The sequence below is a fragment of the Bombina bombina genome, chromosome 4 (genome assembly GCF_027579735.1).
Source record: "Bombina bombina isolate aBomBom1 chromosome 4, aBomBom1.pri, whole genome shotgun sequence".
Taxonomy (NCBI): Eukaryota; Metazoa; Chordata; class Amphibia; order Anura; family Bombinatoridae; genus Bombina; species Bombina bombina.
In genome coordinates, this window is record NC_069502.1 from 1,005,901,616 (window position 1) to 1,005,922,897 (window position 21,282).

Here is a 21,282-nt window from a genome sequence, read left to right on the forward strand (position 1 = left end):
AGGCCGTCGCCTAAGAATCAACCGTCCGGACCAGACCATGAGAGTTAGAATGTCACAAAACTGATATGTTTAAACTCAGCTTTTGTTCACCTTATTAGCTATGGCACTTTAATATTCGAATGTTAGAGAATTCCAGAGATAACTGACGGATTATCAATTGATCTCTCGCTGCTCCTGGTATTTCAGCCTAGCATGACTGCAGCCCGGACACTCCATCATAATTATAATTTGATACATTGAAAGGGGGATTTTATTTTTCTCTTGTTAAATTTTAATTATGTACATTTTTTTTTTTTTACATTTTTTAACCACAATGTAGTTTTAATCTAGATATTGTGATAAATAAAAGTGAGAGTTTTCATAAAGCATTTTGTTAATGTCACCTACAGGTCAGAGTTCTATAAGCACATCGTGCTTTCTGGAGGCTCCACAATGTACCCAGGACTGCCTTCCCGTCTGGAGCGAGAGCTTAAGCAGTTGTATTTAGAACGTGTTCTCAAAGGAGATGTTGAAAAACTCTCGGTAAGAATGCAAGATGGGTTTGTTTGTTTTTATCCCTTTTTATTTCTGCTGCTTACTATTAAAGTTTTCATGTTTACCTTAGCCAAATTATAAAATGTATTTATTATGATTATGATAATCATGGTGCCCTTAAATCCTGCAGAACGCTATTCACCCAGAGATTTAACTTGTAGGCTCACGAGCAGCAATGCACTACTGGGAGCTAGCTGAGCACATTTGTTGAACCAATGACAAGAGTCCATATATGTGCAGCCACCAATCAGCAGCTAACTCCAAGTAGTGCTTTGCTGCTCCTAAATTTTCCTACTTATACTTTCCAAAAAAGCATACCTAAAGAACAAAGCAAATTTAATAATTTAACTAAATTGGAAAAAATTTTTATATTCGCATATTCTATCTGAACCATGAAAGTTTAATTTTGACTTTACTGTCCATTTAAAATGATTTGGAAATCCTAGCATTTTTTGAAACACTAGAATTTACCAGTGCTACAAATTAAGGAGACTTTGTCATCATGTATAAAAAACCCAACAACCTTCATGCTGAAAGTACCTTTATTTTGCAGCGAGTTTATGGCGAGCTAAGCACCTTTTAGCTGCCCACGGCAAACACTATTTTTTTCAATTAGATGATGTTTCCACCTCTTAGGCTTCTCGGGCCTATCGGCATTATGCTGTACGGCTAGCACGCTATTGGCTAAGAGAACGCTATTGATAAAAAGGAGCTTTACTGTGGGTGCTTGGAGGTGCTCAGCTTGGCATAAATTTGCTACAAATAAATAAACTTTCAGCATAAAGTTGTTGTTTTTTTTACTTCATTACTGAAAGTCCCCTTTATTTGTAGCACTTGTAAATCCTAGTATTTCAAAATGCTTGGATTTACCTTCACTGTAAGCAGCTAGTCATTGGCAAACATTCACAACCAGAGCTAGGTTTGTTATGGGTTCTTGAGTAATGTGCAACATAAAACTATATATTAAATTAAAAATCATAGCAAAATGGAAATCTAAAAGTTATTACACATGACTATTACTCAGTTCCAATAATGTTGATAATAAAATGCCCATTATTTGAAATTCCGATTGGAGAAATAACTTTATTTGAAACTGTAATTTGCACATTGTGCGACATTAATGTTCCTGTTAACTGATTTTTGTCATGGATACATAACCTTTTTGGTATTACTAAATTGCAAAAAAGTTATATTAATGCCAAAGCCCCTCATTAAATACAAAAAAGTGAAATCCCTGCACTTTGACGTAAATACTCAACGTTCTGTTCCACACCCTTGCCCCTCCCCCACCCCACACACACACTTTTTATTTTTCTTCAAAAGTGGCATTACAACTAATCAGAATCTGAACCAATCACTACTATTGCAAATTAATGCTTTTGCTACCACTACTTTCACGCCACACTTTTTGTTGCAATCAATGATGGGTAGTTTCATGTGCTGCCAAACCAGTCACTGTCTACGATAACAAGCGTTCAGTGGAGGCTGTGTGGGTGACACATTCTGCTTTAAATTCAAGATAAAAAGGCTCTGGGGAGCAAGGCAGATGTAAATGCAGGCACTGGGATTTGTTTTGAACTAAAAATGACCATTATACAAATAATTATTGCATAATCAACAAATGCATATTAAAAATACAATGCAATTGCACTTTCTTAATTGCAAATAAAAAGTAAATTATTTTTTTCCCTAAACATTTTCAACATTTTAGTCCATTTCCCCACCCATACTCATATACTTAAACAAAATAAAATATTGTTTACTTCAAATTGTTATGGTTTGTAGTGAATGTGAGTTCACATTATACAACCAAATATTTTCCCAGTTCTTTAGCAGTTTAATAATTAACAATTAAAAAATGTAACTTAACGTAGGATTATGCCAATTCAAGCTTTTACTAAGACAAAACATGAAATGACTGTATTCAGTGTAACCTTTTACAACTGTTCTTTATTCTGTGTTTTAATACCTTTACCACTAGAAGAGCTATTTATACTGAAAATATCCATACTTTCCACTAGAGGGCGTCTTCTTGCCAAAATGTGAAATGTTTCTTTCTTTCTTTCATGTAATTGGCAAGAGTCCATGAGCTAGTGACGTATGGAATATACATTCCTAACAGGAGGGGCAAAGTTTCCCAAACCTCAAAATGCCTATAAATGCACCTCCTACCACACCCACAACTCAGTTTTACAAACTTTGCCTCTTATGGAGGTGGTGAAGTAAGTTTGTGCTTGATTTTTTCTTCTGTGATAAGCGCTTCTAAGCATATTGAAACTCAGTTCCTCTCAGAGTACAGTGTTTGTCAGAGGGATGTGAAGAGAGTATCGCCTATTGATTTCTATGGTTTCTCTCACGGGAAATCTTTTCAAGGGTTCTCTGTTATCGGTCGTAGGGATTAATCTCCTACCTCCCTTTTCAGATTGACAATATACTCTTATATCATTACCTCTGCTGATAGTTTTCAGTAATGGTTTGGCTGTCTGCTATATGTGGATGGGTGTTTTTCGGTAAGTATGTATCACTGTTAAGACACTCTTAGCTATGTTTGGCGCTTTATGAATTTATATAAAGTTTTAAATATATGTATTTACTTATATTTGCCATGAGTCAGGTCTATGTATATTTCCCTTTGCAGTCTAACAGTTTCCGTATGGGAAATATGTTTTAAGAAGTTAAAAAAAAATTCTTACCTGGGGAATAGTCTTCTTTTCCAATTTGACTTGTTTATCTTTAAATTTCGCGTGCAGAATTAGGCTTGCGAGGTCGCAAAATGCTGTTATTTATTGCGTTATTATTGGCGCGAAATGTGCGTCTATGATGACGCAAGTCATCATTTCCTGCGTTTTAGTTGATGCCAGGTTGTTTTGCACAAAGTTGCCTCTGTTAATTTTTTTAACTTCCTTTTGCATTGTGCGTCATACTTGGCGTCAAAAAATGTGGTTTTATTTTACTTCACTTCCTATATGCTCCTTGTCTTCTTTATGCTCAGAGGGCTATGCTGTTTGCTTTTTGCCTATTTTAGCATTTGCATTTTTTTCCCATTCCTGAAACTGCTATATGAGGAAATTAAATATTTTTGTTTAAATGTTATTTTTTCTTTTACATTTTTCAAAATGTCCCAATCTGATGATGTCTCAGAAGCTACTGTAGGAACCATGCTGCCTGAACACAGTTCTACCAAAGCTAAGTGTATCTGTTGTAAGCTAGCTGAGATTATATCTCCAGCTGTAGTATGTAACAGTTGTCATGATAAACTTTTGCATGCTGAAAATGTTTATATTAGTACTAGTACAGTATCTGTTGTTCCCTCAACATCTAATGTACAGGATATCCCTGTTGATATGAAAAATTATATTGCTGATGCAATACAGAAGGCGATGTCTGCTATTCCGCCTTCTAATAAACTTAAAAGGTCTTTTAAAACTTCTCATAAAACTGATTAATTTTGTAATGACCGACAACATACTGAAATATCCTCTGATGAGGATCTCTCTGGCTCAGAAGATCCTACTTCAGACATTGACATTTATAAATCAGCTTATCCTTTTAAGATTAAGTATATTCGTTCTTTGTTGAAAGAATTGTTGGTTTCTTTGGATATTGAGGAGTCTGGTCCTCTTGATATCAAATCCAGTAAACGTTTAAATTCTGTTTATAAACCTCCTGTGATTACTCCTGAGGTTTTCCCTGTTCCTGATGCTATTTCTGATGTGATTGCTAAGGAATGGACTAAGCCTGGTGCTTCCTTTGTTCCTTCAAGGTTTAAAAAGTTGTACCCTTTGCCAGTGGCTAAATTAGAGTTTTGGGGAAAAGTCCCTAAGGTTGATGGGGCTATTTCTACTCTAGCCAAGCGTACTACTATTCCTATGGAAGATAGTACTTCTTTTAAGGATCCTTTAGATAGGAAAATTGAATCTTATCTAAGGAAAGCTTATTTACATTCTGGCTATATTCTCAGGCCTGCAATTTTTCTATGGCTGATGTTGCGGCTGCATCAACTTTTTGGTTGGATAGCTTAGCACAGCAGGAAACAGATCCTGATTTGTCTAGCATTGGTCATTGCTTCAACATGCTAATCAGTTTATCTGTGATGCTATTTTTGATATCATCAAGATTGATATTAAATCTATGTCTTTAGCTATTTTAGCTAGAAGAGCTTTATGGCTCAAATCATGGAATAATAATGATAATTTATTTGATTCTCAGTTGGCTTCTATTATTTCCACTATTATTGGGGGAAAGGGAGTTTTTTGCCCCAAGATAAAAAATCTAAGGCTAAATCTAAAGCTTCTTATCGTTATCGTTACTTTCGTCAGAATAGAGAACAGAAAACCACTCCTTCCCCTAAGGACTCTGGTTCCAATTGGAAGCCATCTTCGAGTTGGAATAAATCCAAGCCTTATAAGAAACCGAAGCCAGCCCCCAAGACTGCATAAAGGTGCGGCCCTCAATCCAGTTCTTCTGGTGGGGGGCAGATTGAAATTATTTCAAAACATTTGGGCAGATTCCGTTCAGAATCATTGGATTCAGAACATTGTTTCGAATAGGTTTCAGAATAAGACCTCCTGTGAGAAGATTCTTTCTCACGTTCCAACAAATCCTGTTAAAGCTCAGGCCTTTCTGAAGTGTGTTTCAGATCTGGAGCTTTCAGGGGTAATTATACCAGTTCCACTTCAGGAACAGGGTCTGGGTTTTTACATTTCACTCCTGTTGTGAAAAAAAAAAAACTTACCTTTTAAACTTGACAGCAGCTCCAGCTTCCTCCGGTCGTCACAAGCCATTTCTGATGTCAGAAATGATGGATGGGTCATCCTCCAATCACGGCTTCCCCCCCGGGGGAATCAGTGCCTGATTCAATGCCGTAATTGGAGGAAGCTGGATTCCTCATTTTAGACCCAGGAAGAGGCTTTGCGGCAGTTGGAGGAAGCTGGAGCTGCTGTCAAGACAAGGAAAAAGGCAAGTTTTTTTTTTTCACAACAGGAGTGAAATGTAAATTTTGATTAATTAAAGTTCTCCTGTCTTTAATCCTCACTAGCTCATGGACTTTTGCCAATATGAAAGAAATTAATTTATCAGGTAAGTTCTTACATAAATTGTTTTTTTGTTTAAATATGTTGAGCGATTTAACAGGAAAAAACGCAAAAACATGAACTGTTTTTTTTATTTTAAATTAGTTATTTCATACCTTTTTTTTTTTTTTAACTTTATCAGAAATGGATATGGCGGTGCTGTATTCCCTCAGGTATATATATCGAACCGGCTTCTCTCCTCTGCTACTTCTTTACATGTAACCTCAGGAAAGAAGAGCCAACATAGTGCAGTACAGACAGAAAATATTGCACTAAATGGAAAATACTCTGTGTTATGTGAACAAGATGAACTTCATTTAGGACGCTGGAGACTTCATAAAAACAGTAAATGCTCTTTACTAAAAGTCTGAACCGAATTCGGTGAAACAGCTCCTTTCTCAAGAGTTAAAATCAAAACAGAGCTCTGTTGTTTTTATGATAATTCCAGTGTCCTGAATAAAGTTTCTTATTCACATAATTCTGTGAGTACTTTCCATTTAGTGCAATCGTAATTTCTGGCTGCATTGCACTAGGTTGGTTTTCTTTTTCTGAGCAGTAGCAGAGGATAAAAGCCAGTTCGATTTATATATCCCTGAGGGAATACAGCGCCGCCATATCCTTTTCTGTTAGTTTGAAAAGGTCTGAGAGATACCGGGGCTGGCTGCTGTTTCCTTCAAAAGGGAAGTTCTGTTTATTACAGCATTTATTATTTTGAGTAGTGCATAAGCCTGTATTTTTGTATTTTCTCTTTTTTTTTTTACATTTATTCTTTGTTCTTTGAGAACATGCCTTTCATATAGACATTAGAATTCCTTGGAGGCTCAGACTAGTTTTTGTCCTTTTACTATTTATTCATAATAAACAAAGGGGTATGATTCTTCTGGCTCCCACCTGGTCCAGCAGAACTTATTTACAAAGATCTGATTCAGAATTCATTCTATTACGAAGATTCAGTGCATGTTTACTGAATCCTTGATTCTCAAAGATAAAGGTTTCTCAGTTAAAGTAGTTTCTATTTTTTCTGAACAGCTATAGACCTGTAACAGAAATATTATAAGGTTGTTAATATCAAGAGCAAATGAAGGTCTCTTTCAGTCTGCACAATCTTTGTAATCTGTGTTGCACAAAATTAATCAATTATACTATTATAACAGCTACCTCGATGAACATTGTATAAAATTGTAGACTAAAAAAAATAAATATGAACTAATTAAAAATGTATCAAAACTTATGAACTATTTCTTATTGTCATGGACAAGTGCTCCGAGCAGAACACAAAACCAAATACAAAATCTATGAAATATCTGTCACGTTGTCTAAAAACTAGTGATGCACCGAAATGGAAATTCTGGACCAAAACCGAACCCGAAAATCCAGGATGCACTTGGCCGAAAACAGATACCGAAAATGTATTTTTTCAAATAATTTATTTTTTAGGTTTTTTTTTGGCATAATTAGACTATTTAATGAATGAATCTGAATTGAAAACCTTCAAGCCAATAATAAAAAAAAAGCCCACACTTTTATTGAAAGTAACACAATAAAATTGGACAAAATATCTTAAAGTGAATGTAAATTTTGATGCTAAAGTGCCCGGTTGTTAAAAATTCAATTAAAGACAGGGGAACTTTAATTAATCAAAATTTACATTTCACTCCTGTTGTGAAAAAAAAAACTTGCCTTTTACCTTGTCTTGACAGCAGCTCCAGCTTCCTCCAACTGCCGCAAAGCCTCTTCCTGTGTCTAAAATGAGGAATCCAGCTTCCTCCAATTACGGCATTGAATCAGACACTGATTCCCCCGGGGGGGAAGCCGTGATTGGAGGATGACCCATCCATCATTTCTGACATCAGAAATGGCTTGTGACGACCGGAGGAAGCTGGAGCTGCTGTCAAGTTTAAAAGGTGTTTTTTTTTTTTTTCACAACAGGAGTGAAATGTAAATTTTGATGAATTAAAGTGCCCCTGTTTTTAATTGAATTTTTAAAAATCGGGCACATAAGCATCAAAATTTACATTCACTTTAAAACAATAATATGCTACACAATTTTACCAAGAAAAAAAAAAAACAAGCCAAAATGTTTCTGCGACTAATATTTTGGTGCATCCCTACTTTAAACAATATTAAATATCAATATACGGTATTATTCTTTATTTAATTCTATGTAACAGAATAAGATTTACCAGTTTTTTTTTTACCAATTATTCAAATAAAGTATAGTCATAGAAAACTCATATGCAAAACCAGTAAGCCAAGTAATGAATTTAAACATCGGCTCTAGGCTAGCATCAAATTTGAAACATGCTACACAATAATTTTACCAAAAATAACAGGCAAAATAACCGAAAACTGAAATAGCCAAAAATGCCATTTTCGGCCGAAATGTTTCTGCGGCCGAAATTTCGGTGCATCCCTACTAAAAACACTGTCCACTTGGTAACAGAATAGTTACTGAATGCAAATAACTTTAATTTCTCCAACATTGGTGTGTCCGGTCCACGGCGTCATCCATTACTTGTGGGAATATTCTCTTCCCCAACAGGAAATGGCAAAGAGCACAGCAAAAGCTTTCCATATAGCCCCTCCTCAGGCTCCGTCCCCCAGTCATTCTCTTTGCCGCTCTGAACAAGTAGCATCTCCACGGAGATGGTGAAGAGTATGTGGTGTTTAGTTGTAGTTTTTTATTCTTCTATCAAAAGTTTGTTATTTTAAAATAGTACTGGTTGTACTATTTACTCTGAAACAGAAAGAGATGAAGAGTTCTGTTTAAAAGAGGAGAATGATTTTAGCAGCAGTAACTAAAATCAATTGCTGTTCCCACACAGGACTGTTGAGCCCAGAGAACTTCAGTTGGGGGAACAGTTTGCAGACTTTTCTGCTCAAGGTATGACTAGTCCTTTTCTAACAAGACTGTGTAATGCTAGAAGGCTGTCATTTTCCCTCTTGGGGATCGGTAAGCCATTTTCTTAGACTCAAACAGAATAAAGGGCTTATTATGGGCTAGAAACTGGTTGACACTCTTAGGGGCTAAATCGATTGCTTTATTTAAGTATTTTATGCAGCTTTAAGTGAATTTTCACTTTGTTAATGTTGGGGAACGTTTTTAAGCGTCAGGTACTTGTAAGACACCTTCACCAGTCAAGAAGGGCCTTTCACTGTAGTAGGCAGAGCCTCATTTTCGCGCCATTATTGCGCAGTTTCTTTTGGATGCAGTGCATGCAGCTGCATGTGAGAGGGTCTGATTCTCATTGAAAAACGTTCCTGGAAGGCTGATTTGGTATCGTATACCCCCCTGGGATAAGTGAAGTCGCAGCAAACGCTGTGGCTGGGACTGTAGTGGAGTTAAAATTGTTAATTGACTAAAACGGCTCCGGTTTCCTCATTTAAGGGGTTAAAGACTTGAAAATTGGGGTGCAATACTTTGAATGCATTAAGACACTGTGGGGTAAAGATTGGATAATTCCTTCATAGTTTTTCACATATTCAGAAATAAAGTGTGTTATGTTTAATATTTAAAGAGACAGTAACGGTTTTGTTTAAAAACGTTTTTTGTGCATTATTACCCTGTTTAAGCCTGTCTTAACATGTCTGTACCTTCAGATAGATCATGTTCTGTATGTATGGAGGCCAAGGTGGTCCCCCCCTTCCAATGTATGTGATAATTGTGCCATGGCGTCCAAACAAAGTAAGGACAGTGCTGTCACATTTAGCAAGGTTGCCCAAGATGATTCATCAAATGAAGGAAGTAGGGATAGTTCTTCATCCTCTCCTTCTGTGTCTATACCAGTTATGCCCGTGCAGGCGATCCCTAGTACTTCTAGCTCGCCAATGCTTGTTACTATGCAACAATTGACGGCAGTAATGGATAACTCCATAGCTAATATTTTATCCAAAATGCCAGCATTTCAAAGAAAGCGTGATTGCTCAGTTTTAAACACAGTAGAGCAGGAAGGCGCTGAGGATAATTTATCTGTTATACCCTCACACCAGTCTGAAGTGGCAGTGAGGGAGGGTTTGTCAGAGGGAGAAATTTCTGACTCGGGAAGAATTTCTCAGCAGGCAGAACCTGATGTTATGACATTTAAATTTAAGTTAGAGCATCTCCACGCATTACTTAAGGAGGTTCTATCTACTCTGGATGATTGTGACTCTTTGGTCATTCCAGAAAAATTGTGCAAGATGGACAAATTCTTAGAGGTCCCGGTGCACCCTGATGCCTTTCCGATCCCTAAAAGGGTAGCGGATATAGTGAATAAGGAGTGGGAGAAACCAGGCATACCCTTTGTCCCTCCTCCTATATTTAAGAAATTGTTCCCCATGGTCGACCCAAGGAAGGACACATGGCAAACAGTCCCTAAGGTTGAGGGGGCAGTTTCTACCCTAGCCAAACGCACGACTATTCCCATTGAGGACAATTGTGCTTTCAAAGATCCTATGGATAAAAAATTGGAAGGTTTGCTTAAAAAGATTTTTGTTCAGAAAGGTTACCTCCTCCAACCTATTTCGTGCATTATTCCTGTCACTACGGCGGCGTGTTTCTGGTTCGATGAACTAGAAAGGTCGCTTAATATGGAGACTCCATATGAGGAGGTCATGGACAGAATTCACGCACTTAAGTTAGCTAATTCCTTTATTTTAGATGCCGCTTTGCAATTAGCGAGATTAGCGGCAAAAAATTCAGGGTTTGCAATTGTGGCGCGCAGAGCGCTCTGGCTAAAATCTTGGTCGGCGGATGTATCCTCCAAGACAAAATTACTTAATATCCCTTTCAAAGGTAAGACCCTTTTTGGGCCAGAATTGAAGGAGATTATTTCAGACATCACTGGGGGAAAGGGCCATGCCCTCCCACAGGATAGGCCTTTTAAGGCTAAGAATAAGTCCAATTTTCGTTCCTTTCGCAATTTCAGGAATGGACCGGCTTCTAACTCTGCAGCCTCTAGACAAGAGGGTAACGCTTCCCAGGTTAAACCAGCTTGGAAACCAATGCAAGGCTGGAACAAGGGTAAACAGGCCAAGAAGCCTGCTGCTGCTACCAAGACAGCATGAAGGGGTAGCCCCCGATCCGGAACCGGATCTAGTACGGGGCAGACTCTCTCTCTTTGCTCAGGCTTGGGCAAGAGATGTTCCGGATTCCTGGGCACTAGAAATAGTCTCTCAGGGTTATCTTCTAGAATTCAAGGAACTGCCCCCAAGGGGAAGGTTCCACATGTCTCGCTTGTCTTCAGACCAAATAAAGAGACAGGCATTATTACATTGTGTAGAAGACCTGTTAAAGATGGGAGTGATACACTCAGTTCCAACTGTGGAACAAGGTCAAGGGTTTTACTCAAACCTGTTTGTAGTTCCCAAAAAAGAGGGAACTTTCAGACCAATCCTGGACTTAAAAATTCTCAACAAATTTCTCAGAGTTCCATCGTTCAAAATGGAAACCATTCGAACAATTTTACCTACAATCCAGGAGGGTCAATATATGTCTACCGTGGATTTAAAGGATGCGTACCTACATATTCCTATCCACAAGATCATCAGCCACTGCTCCCAGAATTTTCACAAAGGTGCTAGGGTCCCTTCTAGCGGTTCTAAGACCGAGGGGCATTGCAGTGGCACCTTATCTAGACGACATTCTAATTCAAGCGTTGTCTCTTTCCAAGGCAAAGGCTCATACAGACATTGTTCTAGCCTTTCTCAGATCTCACGGGTGGAAGGTGAACGTAGAAAAGAGTTCCCTGTCTCCGTCAACAAGAGTTCCCTTTTTGGGAACAATAATAGATTCTTTAGAAATTAAGATCTTCTTGACAGAGGTCAGAAAGTCAAAGCTTCTAAACGCTTGTCAAGTTCTTCACTCTATTCTGCAGCCTTCCATAGCTCAGTGCATGGAAATAGTAGGATTGATGGTTGCAGCAATGGACATAGTTCCTTTTGCTCAAATTCATCTAAGACCATTACAACTGTGCATGCTCAATCAGTGGAATGGGGACTATGCAGACTTGTCTCCCCAGATTCAAGTAGACCAGGTAACCAGAGACTCACTCCGTTGGTGGTTGACTCAGGATCACCTGTCTCAGGGAATGAGTTAACGCAGGCCAGAGTGGGTCATTGTCACGACCGACGCCAGTCTATTAGGCTGGGGCGCGGTCTGGGACTCCCTGAAAGCTCAGGGTCTATGGTCTCGGGAAGAGTCCCTTCTCCCGATAAACATCCTGGAACTGAGAGCGATATTCAATGCGCTCCGGGCTTGGCCTCAGCTAGCGAAGGCCGGATTCATAAGATTCCAGTCGGACAACATGACGACTGTAGCTTACATCAACCATCAGGGAGGAACAAAGAGTTCCTTGGCGATGAGAGAGGTATCCTCATCAAATGGGCGGAGGATCACTCCTGCCACCTATCTGCAATTCACATCCCAGGAGTAGACAACTGGGAGGCGGATTATTTGAGTCGTCAGACTTTCCATACGGGGGAGTGGGAACTCCACCCGGAGGTCTTTGCCCAGTTAACCCAATTATGGGGCATTCCAGACATGGATCTGATGGCGTCCCGTCAGAACTTCAAGGTTCCTTGCTACGGGTCCAGATCCAGGGATCCCAAGGCGAGACTAGTGGATGCATTAGTGGCGCCTTGGTCGTTCAACCTAGCTTATGTGTTTCCACCGTTTCCTCTCCTCCCCAGGCTTATAGCCAGGATCAAACAGGAGAAGGCCTCGGTGATTCTGATAGCTCCTGCGTGGCCACGCAGGACTTGGTATGCAGACCTGGTGAATATGTCATCGGCTCCACCATGGAAGCTACCTTTGAGACAGGATCTTCTAGTACAAGGTCCATGCGGACATCCAAATCTAGTTTCTCTGCAGCTGACTGCTTGGAAATTGAACGCTTGATTTTATCCAAGCGTGGGTTTTCAAATTCTGTGATAGATACTCTGGTCCAAGCCAGAAAACCTGTGACTAGAAAGATTTACCATAAAATATGGAAAAAATATATCTGTTGGTGTGAATCCAAGGGATTCTCCTGGAGTAAGATTAAAATTCCAAAGATTCTCTCCTTTCTCCAAGAAGGTTTGGATAAAGGGTTGTCAGCGAGTTCTCTAAAGGGACAGATTTCTGCTTTATCTGTCTTGTTACACAAACGACTGGCAGCTGTGCCAGATGTACAAGCTTTTGTTCAGGCTTTGGTCAGAATCAAGCCTGTTTACAGACCCATGACTCCTCCTTGCAGTCTAAATTCAGTTCTTCAGGGGGTTCCGTTTGATCCCATGCATTCCATAGATATTAAGTTACTATTTTGGAAAGTTCTGTTTTTGATTGCTATTTCTTCTGCTAGAAGAGTTTCTGAATTATCTGCTTTGCAGTGTGATCCACCCTATCTGGTGTTCCATTCAGATAAGGTTGTTTTGCGTACTAAGCCTGGTTTTCTTCCAAAAGTTGTTTCCAACAAGAATATTAACCAGGAAATAGTTGTTCCTTCTCTGTGTCCGAATCCAGTTTCAAAGAAGGAAAGTTTGTTACACAATTTAACAGTATACACAATGATGTTTATATACCTGTTATGTACAGAGAATAAAGAGATTTGAAAGACATAGTGCTGTGGACATATGTATATCTGTTACACAATTTAGATGTAGTTCGTGCTTTAAAGTTCTATTTAGAAGCAACAAAAGATTTTAGACAAACCTCATCTTTGTTTGTCGTTTATTCTGGTAAGAGGAGAGGTCAAAAAGCTACTGCTACCTCTCTTTCTTTCTGGCTGAAAAGCATTATCCGATTAGCTTATGAGACTGCCGGACGGCAGCCTCCTGAACGAATCACAGCTCACTCTACTAGGGCTGTGGCTTCCACATGGGCCTACAAGAACGAGGCTTCTGTTGATCAGATATGTAAGGCAGCGACTTGGTCTTCTCTGCACACTTTTGCCAAATTCTACAAATTTGATACTTATGCTTCTTCGGAGGCTATTTTTGGGAGAAAGGTTTTGCAAGCCGTGGTGCCTTCCATTTAGGTAACCTGTTTTGCTCCCTCCCTTCATCCGTGTCCTAAAGCTTTGGTATTGGTTCCCACAAGTAATGGATGACGCCGTGGACCGGACACACCAATGTTGGAGAAAACAGAATTTATGCTTACCTGATAAATTACTTTCTCCAACGGTGTGTCGGGCCCACGGCCCGCCCTGGTTTTCTAATCAGGTTGAAAAATTTCTTTCTTTATACACTACAGTCACCACGGCATCCTATAGTTTCTCCTTTTTTTTCTCCTAACCGTCGGTCGAATGACTGGGGGGTGGAGCCTGAGGAGGGGCTATATGGACAGCTTTTGCTGTGCTCTTTGCCATTTCCTGTTGGGGAAGAGAATATTCCCACAAGTAATGGATGACGCCGTGGACCGGACACACCGTTGGAGAAAGTAATTTATCAGGTAAGCATAAATTCTGTTATTTGCTAATGCTTTAAAGTGAAGGTCAATTTTCATGTGAAAGTGCCCGGTTTTTAAAAAAACTATTAAAAATAAGGGTACTTTCATTCATGAAAATTGACATTTCAGCTGTTTTCTTAAAATATACTTACCTTTTCTTCTTGAAGCCGCTCCAGTGCTTTACCAGCCCGTAGCAAGCCTCTTCATAAGTCAGCAATGACGATTCCGGCAATGCCATGATTGGAGGAAGCCGTTTTTGTTATTGCTGGGTAAGTAAACCAGGAAGAAGCAGGCGGGGCATTGTTTCAGAACGGTGATCCGGCGTTTCAGAAGAACAAGGTATTTTTAAAATATGGTGAAATGTCAATTTTCATGAATGAAAGTGCCCGTTTCTTTCTAATGACACAATGAGTCCACAAATCATCATCATTAATCACTGTTGGGAATATCACTCCTGGCCAGCAGGAGGAGGCAAAGAGCCCCACAGTAAAGCTGTTTAAATGTCACTTCCCTTCCCACAACTCCCAGTCATTCTCTTTGCCTACGTTAAAAGCAAGGAGGTGGTAAAGTTTAGGTGTTTGAAAAGAAGATTCTTCAATTATTATTTTAAAGCAGAGCAAGCTTGTTCTGCTATTTCCTGGGGTTTAGCCATAGCCCATGTCAGTCTCTTCAGTAGAGCAGTGGTGGCTTTTAAGCAATGGGGAACTTGTGGGGTATAATTCTCACTGCGCCTCCCAAATAGTTGTTGCTGCCCTAACTTGAAAGTCTGAGTAAGATTACTCAGTCTTTCTTTTTTTCCACAGGTCCATGTGAGGGAAAATGCCTCTCAAACTGGGTGAGCTGCCCTGCTGCCAGGCAGGTTTACATTGAGGTCTATGTAAGGAGTGGCTTCCTCTCATACCGGTCAGACTGTCCTCCAGGTAAGTGCCTTTTGTTCTTCTATATAGGGGGACTGTGCACTTATGACATATACTGCAGCTTTCTTTGGGACATAATATATCCTAATATTATCAAAAAGACTTAAGAAATAATTATTGATTACAGAAAATCCAAACGCTTTTTACAGCTGCCTATTTACATAAATGTAACCATGGTCGAACGAGTGTCAAGTTTAAAATTTTTGGGCATACATTTTTCTGAAGATTTGTCTTGGTCTTTAAATACCTCGATTTTGGTGAAGAAAGCTCAACAACGTCTCTATTTTTTAAGATCACTGAAAAAAGTTAATTTATCCACCCAGATTCTGGTTAACTTCTACCGCTGTACTATTGAGAGTATTCTTACAAATTGCATTACTGTATGGTATGGAAACTGTACTAATTCTGATCGTAAAGCCCTGCAACGGGTAGTTAAAACTGCCCAGTATATTATTGATGTCCAGCTACCTCCTATTGAAGATCTTCAAAGTAGACGTAGTCTCCAAAAGGCTTTTCTTATTATCCAACATCCTTTTCATGCCAGTAATAGTATATTTGCCCTATTACCATCTGGGAGGCGATATAGGAGCTTAAAAGGCAAATCAGCCAGACTTAGGAATAGCTTTTTTCATAGAGCCATTACCTTGTTAAACAACAATTTTTTAATTTTTCTCTTATGTCCAGACTTTTTCTTTTTTTCTTTTTATCTTTCATTGATGGACTTTTTATTTAACCATAAAGCAAGTGTTGAATTAATGGTTGCTTAATCCAACAGTTTATTCTGTCAATGGTCTATATTCACTTACAGTGTATTCACTTCACTTTATTCTGACATGATTCACCTCACATTATACAGTGTAAATTTACACAGTGTTTATTAATTTATTCATTTTTCACTATTTAATATTTAATACTTATGTGTGTTATTAAGTACACACAAGTGTGACTAGATGCATATTTTTTTTGCATATTGCACTTATATATATATATATATATATATATATATATATATATATATATATATATATATATATATATATATATATATATATATATATACTCTTATGGCATGGAATTCATTTTTGCACTTGCACCTTTTAGTATTGAAATAATTCTTTTGCATATTGTATTTTATATATTTGTGGTATAGAAAAAATTTTCTTTGCATATTGCACTTTTCATATTCTGTGGTATGAAAACGTTTTGCACAAGTCACTTGATTTTTCATTGTCCTTTGCCAGACTTACCATCATAGTACTACCTTGTGTTATGGATAGATTAGATATTCAACTATAATTTCGTTGTCTCTGTTTTTTACTTTGTACAATGACAATAAACAAATCTAATCTAAAATATATTTTTAGCAGGATGCAGGCACTATTGTGACTAGGAGACTAGGGGTTAATACTTTCCTGTACACTAGTATACCCTGTTATTTTGTGTTGGCTCTGGTACGTTTAGAGGCTTATCTGGGTAGTCCCTTATGCTTCATGTGTATTAACATTTGTTATGGACGGCTCCTTTTAGGTTATTGAGCTTGCTCCTTATTTCTAATAGACTTAAGGAAGTTACATAGCTGAGAGGGCATAGGTCTCCTTAATGGCTTCCTTTATTTACTGAGGTTGGAGACTTGTATACAAGGGCTGTGTACAAGGGCTTTCTTTTTTTATCATTACTGCCCTGTATGCAGAGCAATTTCAATGGCGGGAATTCAGATCTAAGGGTGCATTCTTTTCTATCTGCGCAATTTTGTTAATATGTTGCTTCTGTTTGCAGGGGGGGGTGTCTTCTAAGCAGCGCATTACTAAGCCGACTTTTCTAACTGATAAATCATGTAGGAAGTCTAATCTTAGTAATGTGATCCCCACAGAGTTGTTTTTTATTTTTCATGTTCTCCCCTGATGAGGCGCTGCGTGCTTTCTGTTTTCAGAAAATATTAACGATATTGTGGATTCAATTCTACTCCTGCTTTGAAGTTCCATAAAGCCCTATAATGTATGAGATCTGCTTTCCCTGCCTCTGACTTACTTGCCCCCTCATTCTGAAAGCGGGTACTGTGGAAGGGCTATGAAAGTAACAATATTTATTTTACAAGATATGATGAGTCCACGGATTTCATCCTTACTTGTGGGATATCGCCTCCTGGTCAGCAGGAGGAGGCAAAGAGCACACAGCAGAGCTGTATATATACCTCCTCCCTTCCCTCCCACTCCAGTCATTCTCTTTGCCTGTGTAGTGATAGGAAGAGGTAAAGTGTTTTATTAACAAGTGGAGGGTTCTGACTATTTTCTTGTATGACGAGTAAATTATAAGAAAGCAAGACTGCATTTCCTATATTTCATAAGATATACCCTTCTCAGCTAAGGAGGCTGGATATTCATTCCTGGGGTTAGAATGGCTTTCAGCTGGGCCACGAGACTCGCTACTTCCTTAGAGGGTAGTTGCTTCCTTCAAAGATTCAAAAAGGGTTATACTCCAGGGCTTCCAACCACTTTCAGCTGTGTACTTTTTTACCGTCACTAGAGCAACAGCAATTTGACTGCTGTGCTTTTTCAATTAGAAAGTCCTATAGATAAATCCAGGATAGGATTAAGACTTATGAGTTTGCTAAATTCGGCTTGTCTGCAGATCACTAAATTTTGCTGCCTTTCGAAATATATATAAATAAATATATACCTGGAGACCTAACCAGTCTTGGAACATGGGTAAACAATCCAAGAAACCTGCTGCTGTTCCCAAGTCAGCATGACGGGTTGGCCCCCGATCCGGGACCGTATCTAGTAGGGGGCAGACTGTCTTTCTTCATCCAGGCTTGGGTGAGAGATGTTCCGGATCCCTGGGCATTAGAGATAGTGTCTCAGGGATTCAAGCTGGAATTCGGAAATTCTTCCCCTAGAGGAAGGTTTCTTCTTTCTCGATTGTCTGAAGTCCAGATACAGAGAGAGGCGTTCTTACGCTGTGTAAGAGACCTATCCTTCATGGGAGTAATTTGTCCCGTTCCAATTCAGGGACAGGGGTTTTATTCGAATCTGTTTGTAGTTCCCAAAAAAGAGGGAACTTTCAGACCTATCTTAGATCTCAAGAGTCTAAACAAGTTTATCAGAGTTCCATCTTTCAAGATGGAAACTATTTGTACCATTTTTCCATTGATCCAGGAGGGTCTAAAGGATGCATATCTTCATGTTCCTATCCACAGAGATCATCACAAGTTTCTGAGGTTTGTCTTTCTGGACAAACGTTTTCATTTTGTGGCTCTTCCTTTCGGTCTGGCCACGGCACCCAGAATTTTCACAAAGGTTCTGGGGTCCCTGCTGGCGGTTCTAAGACCGCGGGGCATTGCAGTGGCGCCTTATCTGGACGATGTTCTGATCCAGGCGTTGTCTTATCAGCTAGCAAAGTCTCATACGACATTGCTCTATCCTTCCTGAGGAATCATGGGTGGAAGGTAAATCTGGAAAAGAGTTGGCTAGTTCCACAGACAAGGGTTTCTTTCTTGGGTACTCTGATAAACTCTATCCATGTAATTCTTTTGACAGAGGTCAGAAAATTTAAAGATTATGAACACATGCCGACCTCTTCAGACCTATCCTCGGCCGTCAGTGGCTCAGTGCATGGAGGTAATTGGATTGATGGTAGCGGCAATAGACATGCTCAGACAGTGGCATGAAGATTATACAAATGTGTCTCCTCATATAAATCTAGATCAGAAGACAAGGAACTCTCTTCTATGGGGGTTGTCACTGGATCATCTATCCCAGGGGACATGCTTCCGCAGACCTTCTTCGGTGATAGTGACAACGGATGCCAGCCTGATAGGCTAGGGAGCAGTCTGGAACTCCCTGAGGGCCCAGGGTGTATGGACTCGAACGGAGTCGCTGCTTTCCTTTAATATACTAGAGTTGAAAGCAATATTCACTGCGCTTCAGGTTTGACCTCAGTTGACTTCGGCCAAATTCATTGGATTCCAGTCGGACGACTTTACGACTGTAGCTTACATCAATCATCAGGGAGGAGCAAGGAGTTCCTTGGCAATGACAGAAGTAACCAAGATACTTCAGTGGGCGGATTCTCACTCTTGTTCTCGGCGATCCACATCCCAGGTGTGGTAAACTGGGAAGCAGACTTTCTGAGCAGTCAGGCTTTTTGTCCGGGAGAATGGGACCTCCATCCGGAGATATTTGCCAACCTGATTCTCGGATGGGGCAGGCCAGAGTTAGATCTCATGGCGTCTCGTCAGAATGCTAAGCTTCCGAGATACGGGTCCAGGGATCCCCAGGACAAGCTGATAGATGCCTTGGCAGTGCCTTGGTCTTTCAGCCTAGCTTATGTGTTCCCTCCATTTGCTCTCCTTCCCCTGGTTATTGCTCAAGTCAAACAGGAGAGGGCATTGGTGATCCTCATCGCTCCTGCGTGGCCTCGCAGGACTTGGTTTGTCATGTCATCTCAGCCTCCATGGAAGCTTCCATTGAGGAAAGACATTCTCTTTCAGGGACCTTAACATCATCCAAATCTAGTTTCTTTACAGCTAGCTGCTTGGAGATTGAACCCTTGATTTTATCTAAGCGAGGGTTTTCTGATTCGGTCATAGATACCTTGATTCAGGCATGTAAGCCTATTACTAGGAAAAAAAAAATTACCGTAAGGTATGGCATAAATATCTTTATTGGTGCGAATCCAGGGGCTACTCATGGAGTAGGGTTAGGTTTCCCAGGATTCTGTCCTTTCTCCAAGACTGATTGGAGCAAGGGTTGTCAGCAGGTTCCTTAAAGGGACAGATTTCTGCTTTATCTATTTTGTTACACAAGCATCTGGCAGATGTTCCAGATGTTCATTCTTTTTGTCAGGCTCTGACTAGATTCAGGCCTGTGTTTAGACCAATTGCCTTTCCTTGGAGTTTGAATTTAGTTCTTAAAGTTCTTCATGGGGTTCCTTTTGAACCTCTGCATTCCATAGATATTAAGTTATTTTCTTGGAAAGTTTTATTTTTGGTTGCTATTTCTTCTGCTACGCAGAGTATCTGAGCTTTAGACTTTACAATGTGATTCACCTTATCTTATTTTTCTTTCGTATAAGGTGGTGTTACCTACTCAACCTGGTTGTCTTCCTAAGGTTGTTTCAAATAAAAATATTAATCAGGAAATTGTTGTTCCTTCCTTGTGTCCTAATCCTTCTTTTAAGGAGTGGCTGTTAAATATTTTGGACGTGGTCCGTGCTTTGAAGTTTTCCTTACAGGCAACTAAGGATTTTAGTCAATCGTCTTCCCTGTTTGTTGTGTTTTCTGGGAAGCGTAGGGGTCAGAAAGTTTCGGCTATCTCTCTCTCTTTTTGGCTTAAGAGTATCATCCATTTTGCATATCAGACTGCTGGACAGCAGCCTCCTGATCGAATTACGGCTCGTTCCACTAGGGCTGTGGCTTCCTCGTGGACATTCAAAAATTATGCTTCTGTTGAACAGTTTTGCAAAGCTGCAACTTGGTCTTCTCTTCAAACTTTTTCCAAATTTAAAAAATTGATACTTTTGCCTTGTTTGGGGCTGTTTTTGGGAGAAAAGTTCTTCAAGCAGTGGTGCCTTCCGTTTACGTTCCCTGTCTTGTCCCTCCCTTTTCATCCGTGTACTATAGCTTTGGTATTGTATCCCACAAGTAAGGCTGAAATCCGTGGACTCATCGTATCTTGTAAAAGAAAAGGAAATTTATTCTTATCTGATAAATTTGTTTCTTTTACGATACGATGAGTCCACGGCTTACCCTGTTTTTATATGACAGGTCTTTATTTTTGTTAAACTTCAGTCACCTCTGCACCTTGGCTTTTCCTTTATCTTCCTAACTTCGGTCGAATGACTGGAGTGGGAGGGAAGGGAGGAGCTATATATACAGCTCTGCTGTGGTGCTCTTTGCCTCCTCCTGCTGACCAGGAGGCGATATCCCACAAGTAAGGATGAAATCCGTGGACTCATCGTATCGTAAAAGAAACAAATTTATCAGGCAATAATAAATTTCCTTTTTTTGCTCTTAAAGTGACAGTACACATTGTATTTTAATATCCATTCTGTGTAGTGAGCGTTCCTTTTTAGGAGCTGGAGACTGTTGTAGACATGCCTATTATATTCAGAAGTCCACATTGATGTTCCTATATGTTGCTTCCTTAATTGTCTGTTTAAGGATTTAATAGACATGTTATTTTATAATTTTTATCCACTGTGGTTAGTGGTATACTTCATTGAGTATCTACCCAGACTTCCAATATATGTTATTGGCGCTGGTGAACCATAATATGAAATAACTAATGCCTTTTTTGTTTAAAGCCTCATATTTGTTTAGAGACTCATATCCTTCAGGACAAATAATTAGTTTTAT

The 21,282-nt window shown here is 39.4% G+C and overlaps 1 protein-coding gene across 1 annotated transcript in view; it reads left to right on the forward strand.

The window, feature by feature from the left end:
• The window catches only part of ACTR2 (actin related protein 2), a 160,218-nt gene that overhangs the window by 132,236 nt on the left and 6,700 nt on the right, over nucleotides 1-21,282 (forward strand). Inside the window, exon 8 of the mRNA XM_053712095.1 lies at nucleotides 390-522. Coding sequence (XP_053568070.1) covers nucleotides 390-522 — 133 coding nt within the window. The remainder of the gene's footprint in view (nucleotides 1-389; nucleotides 523-21,282) is intronic.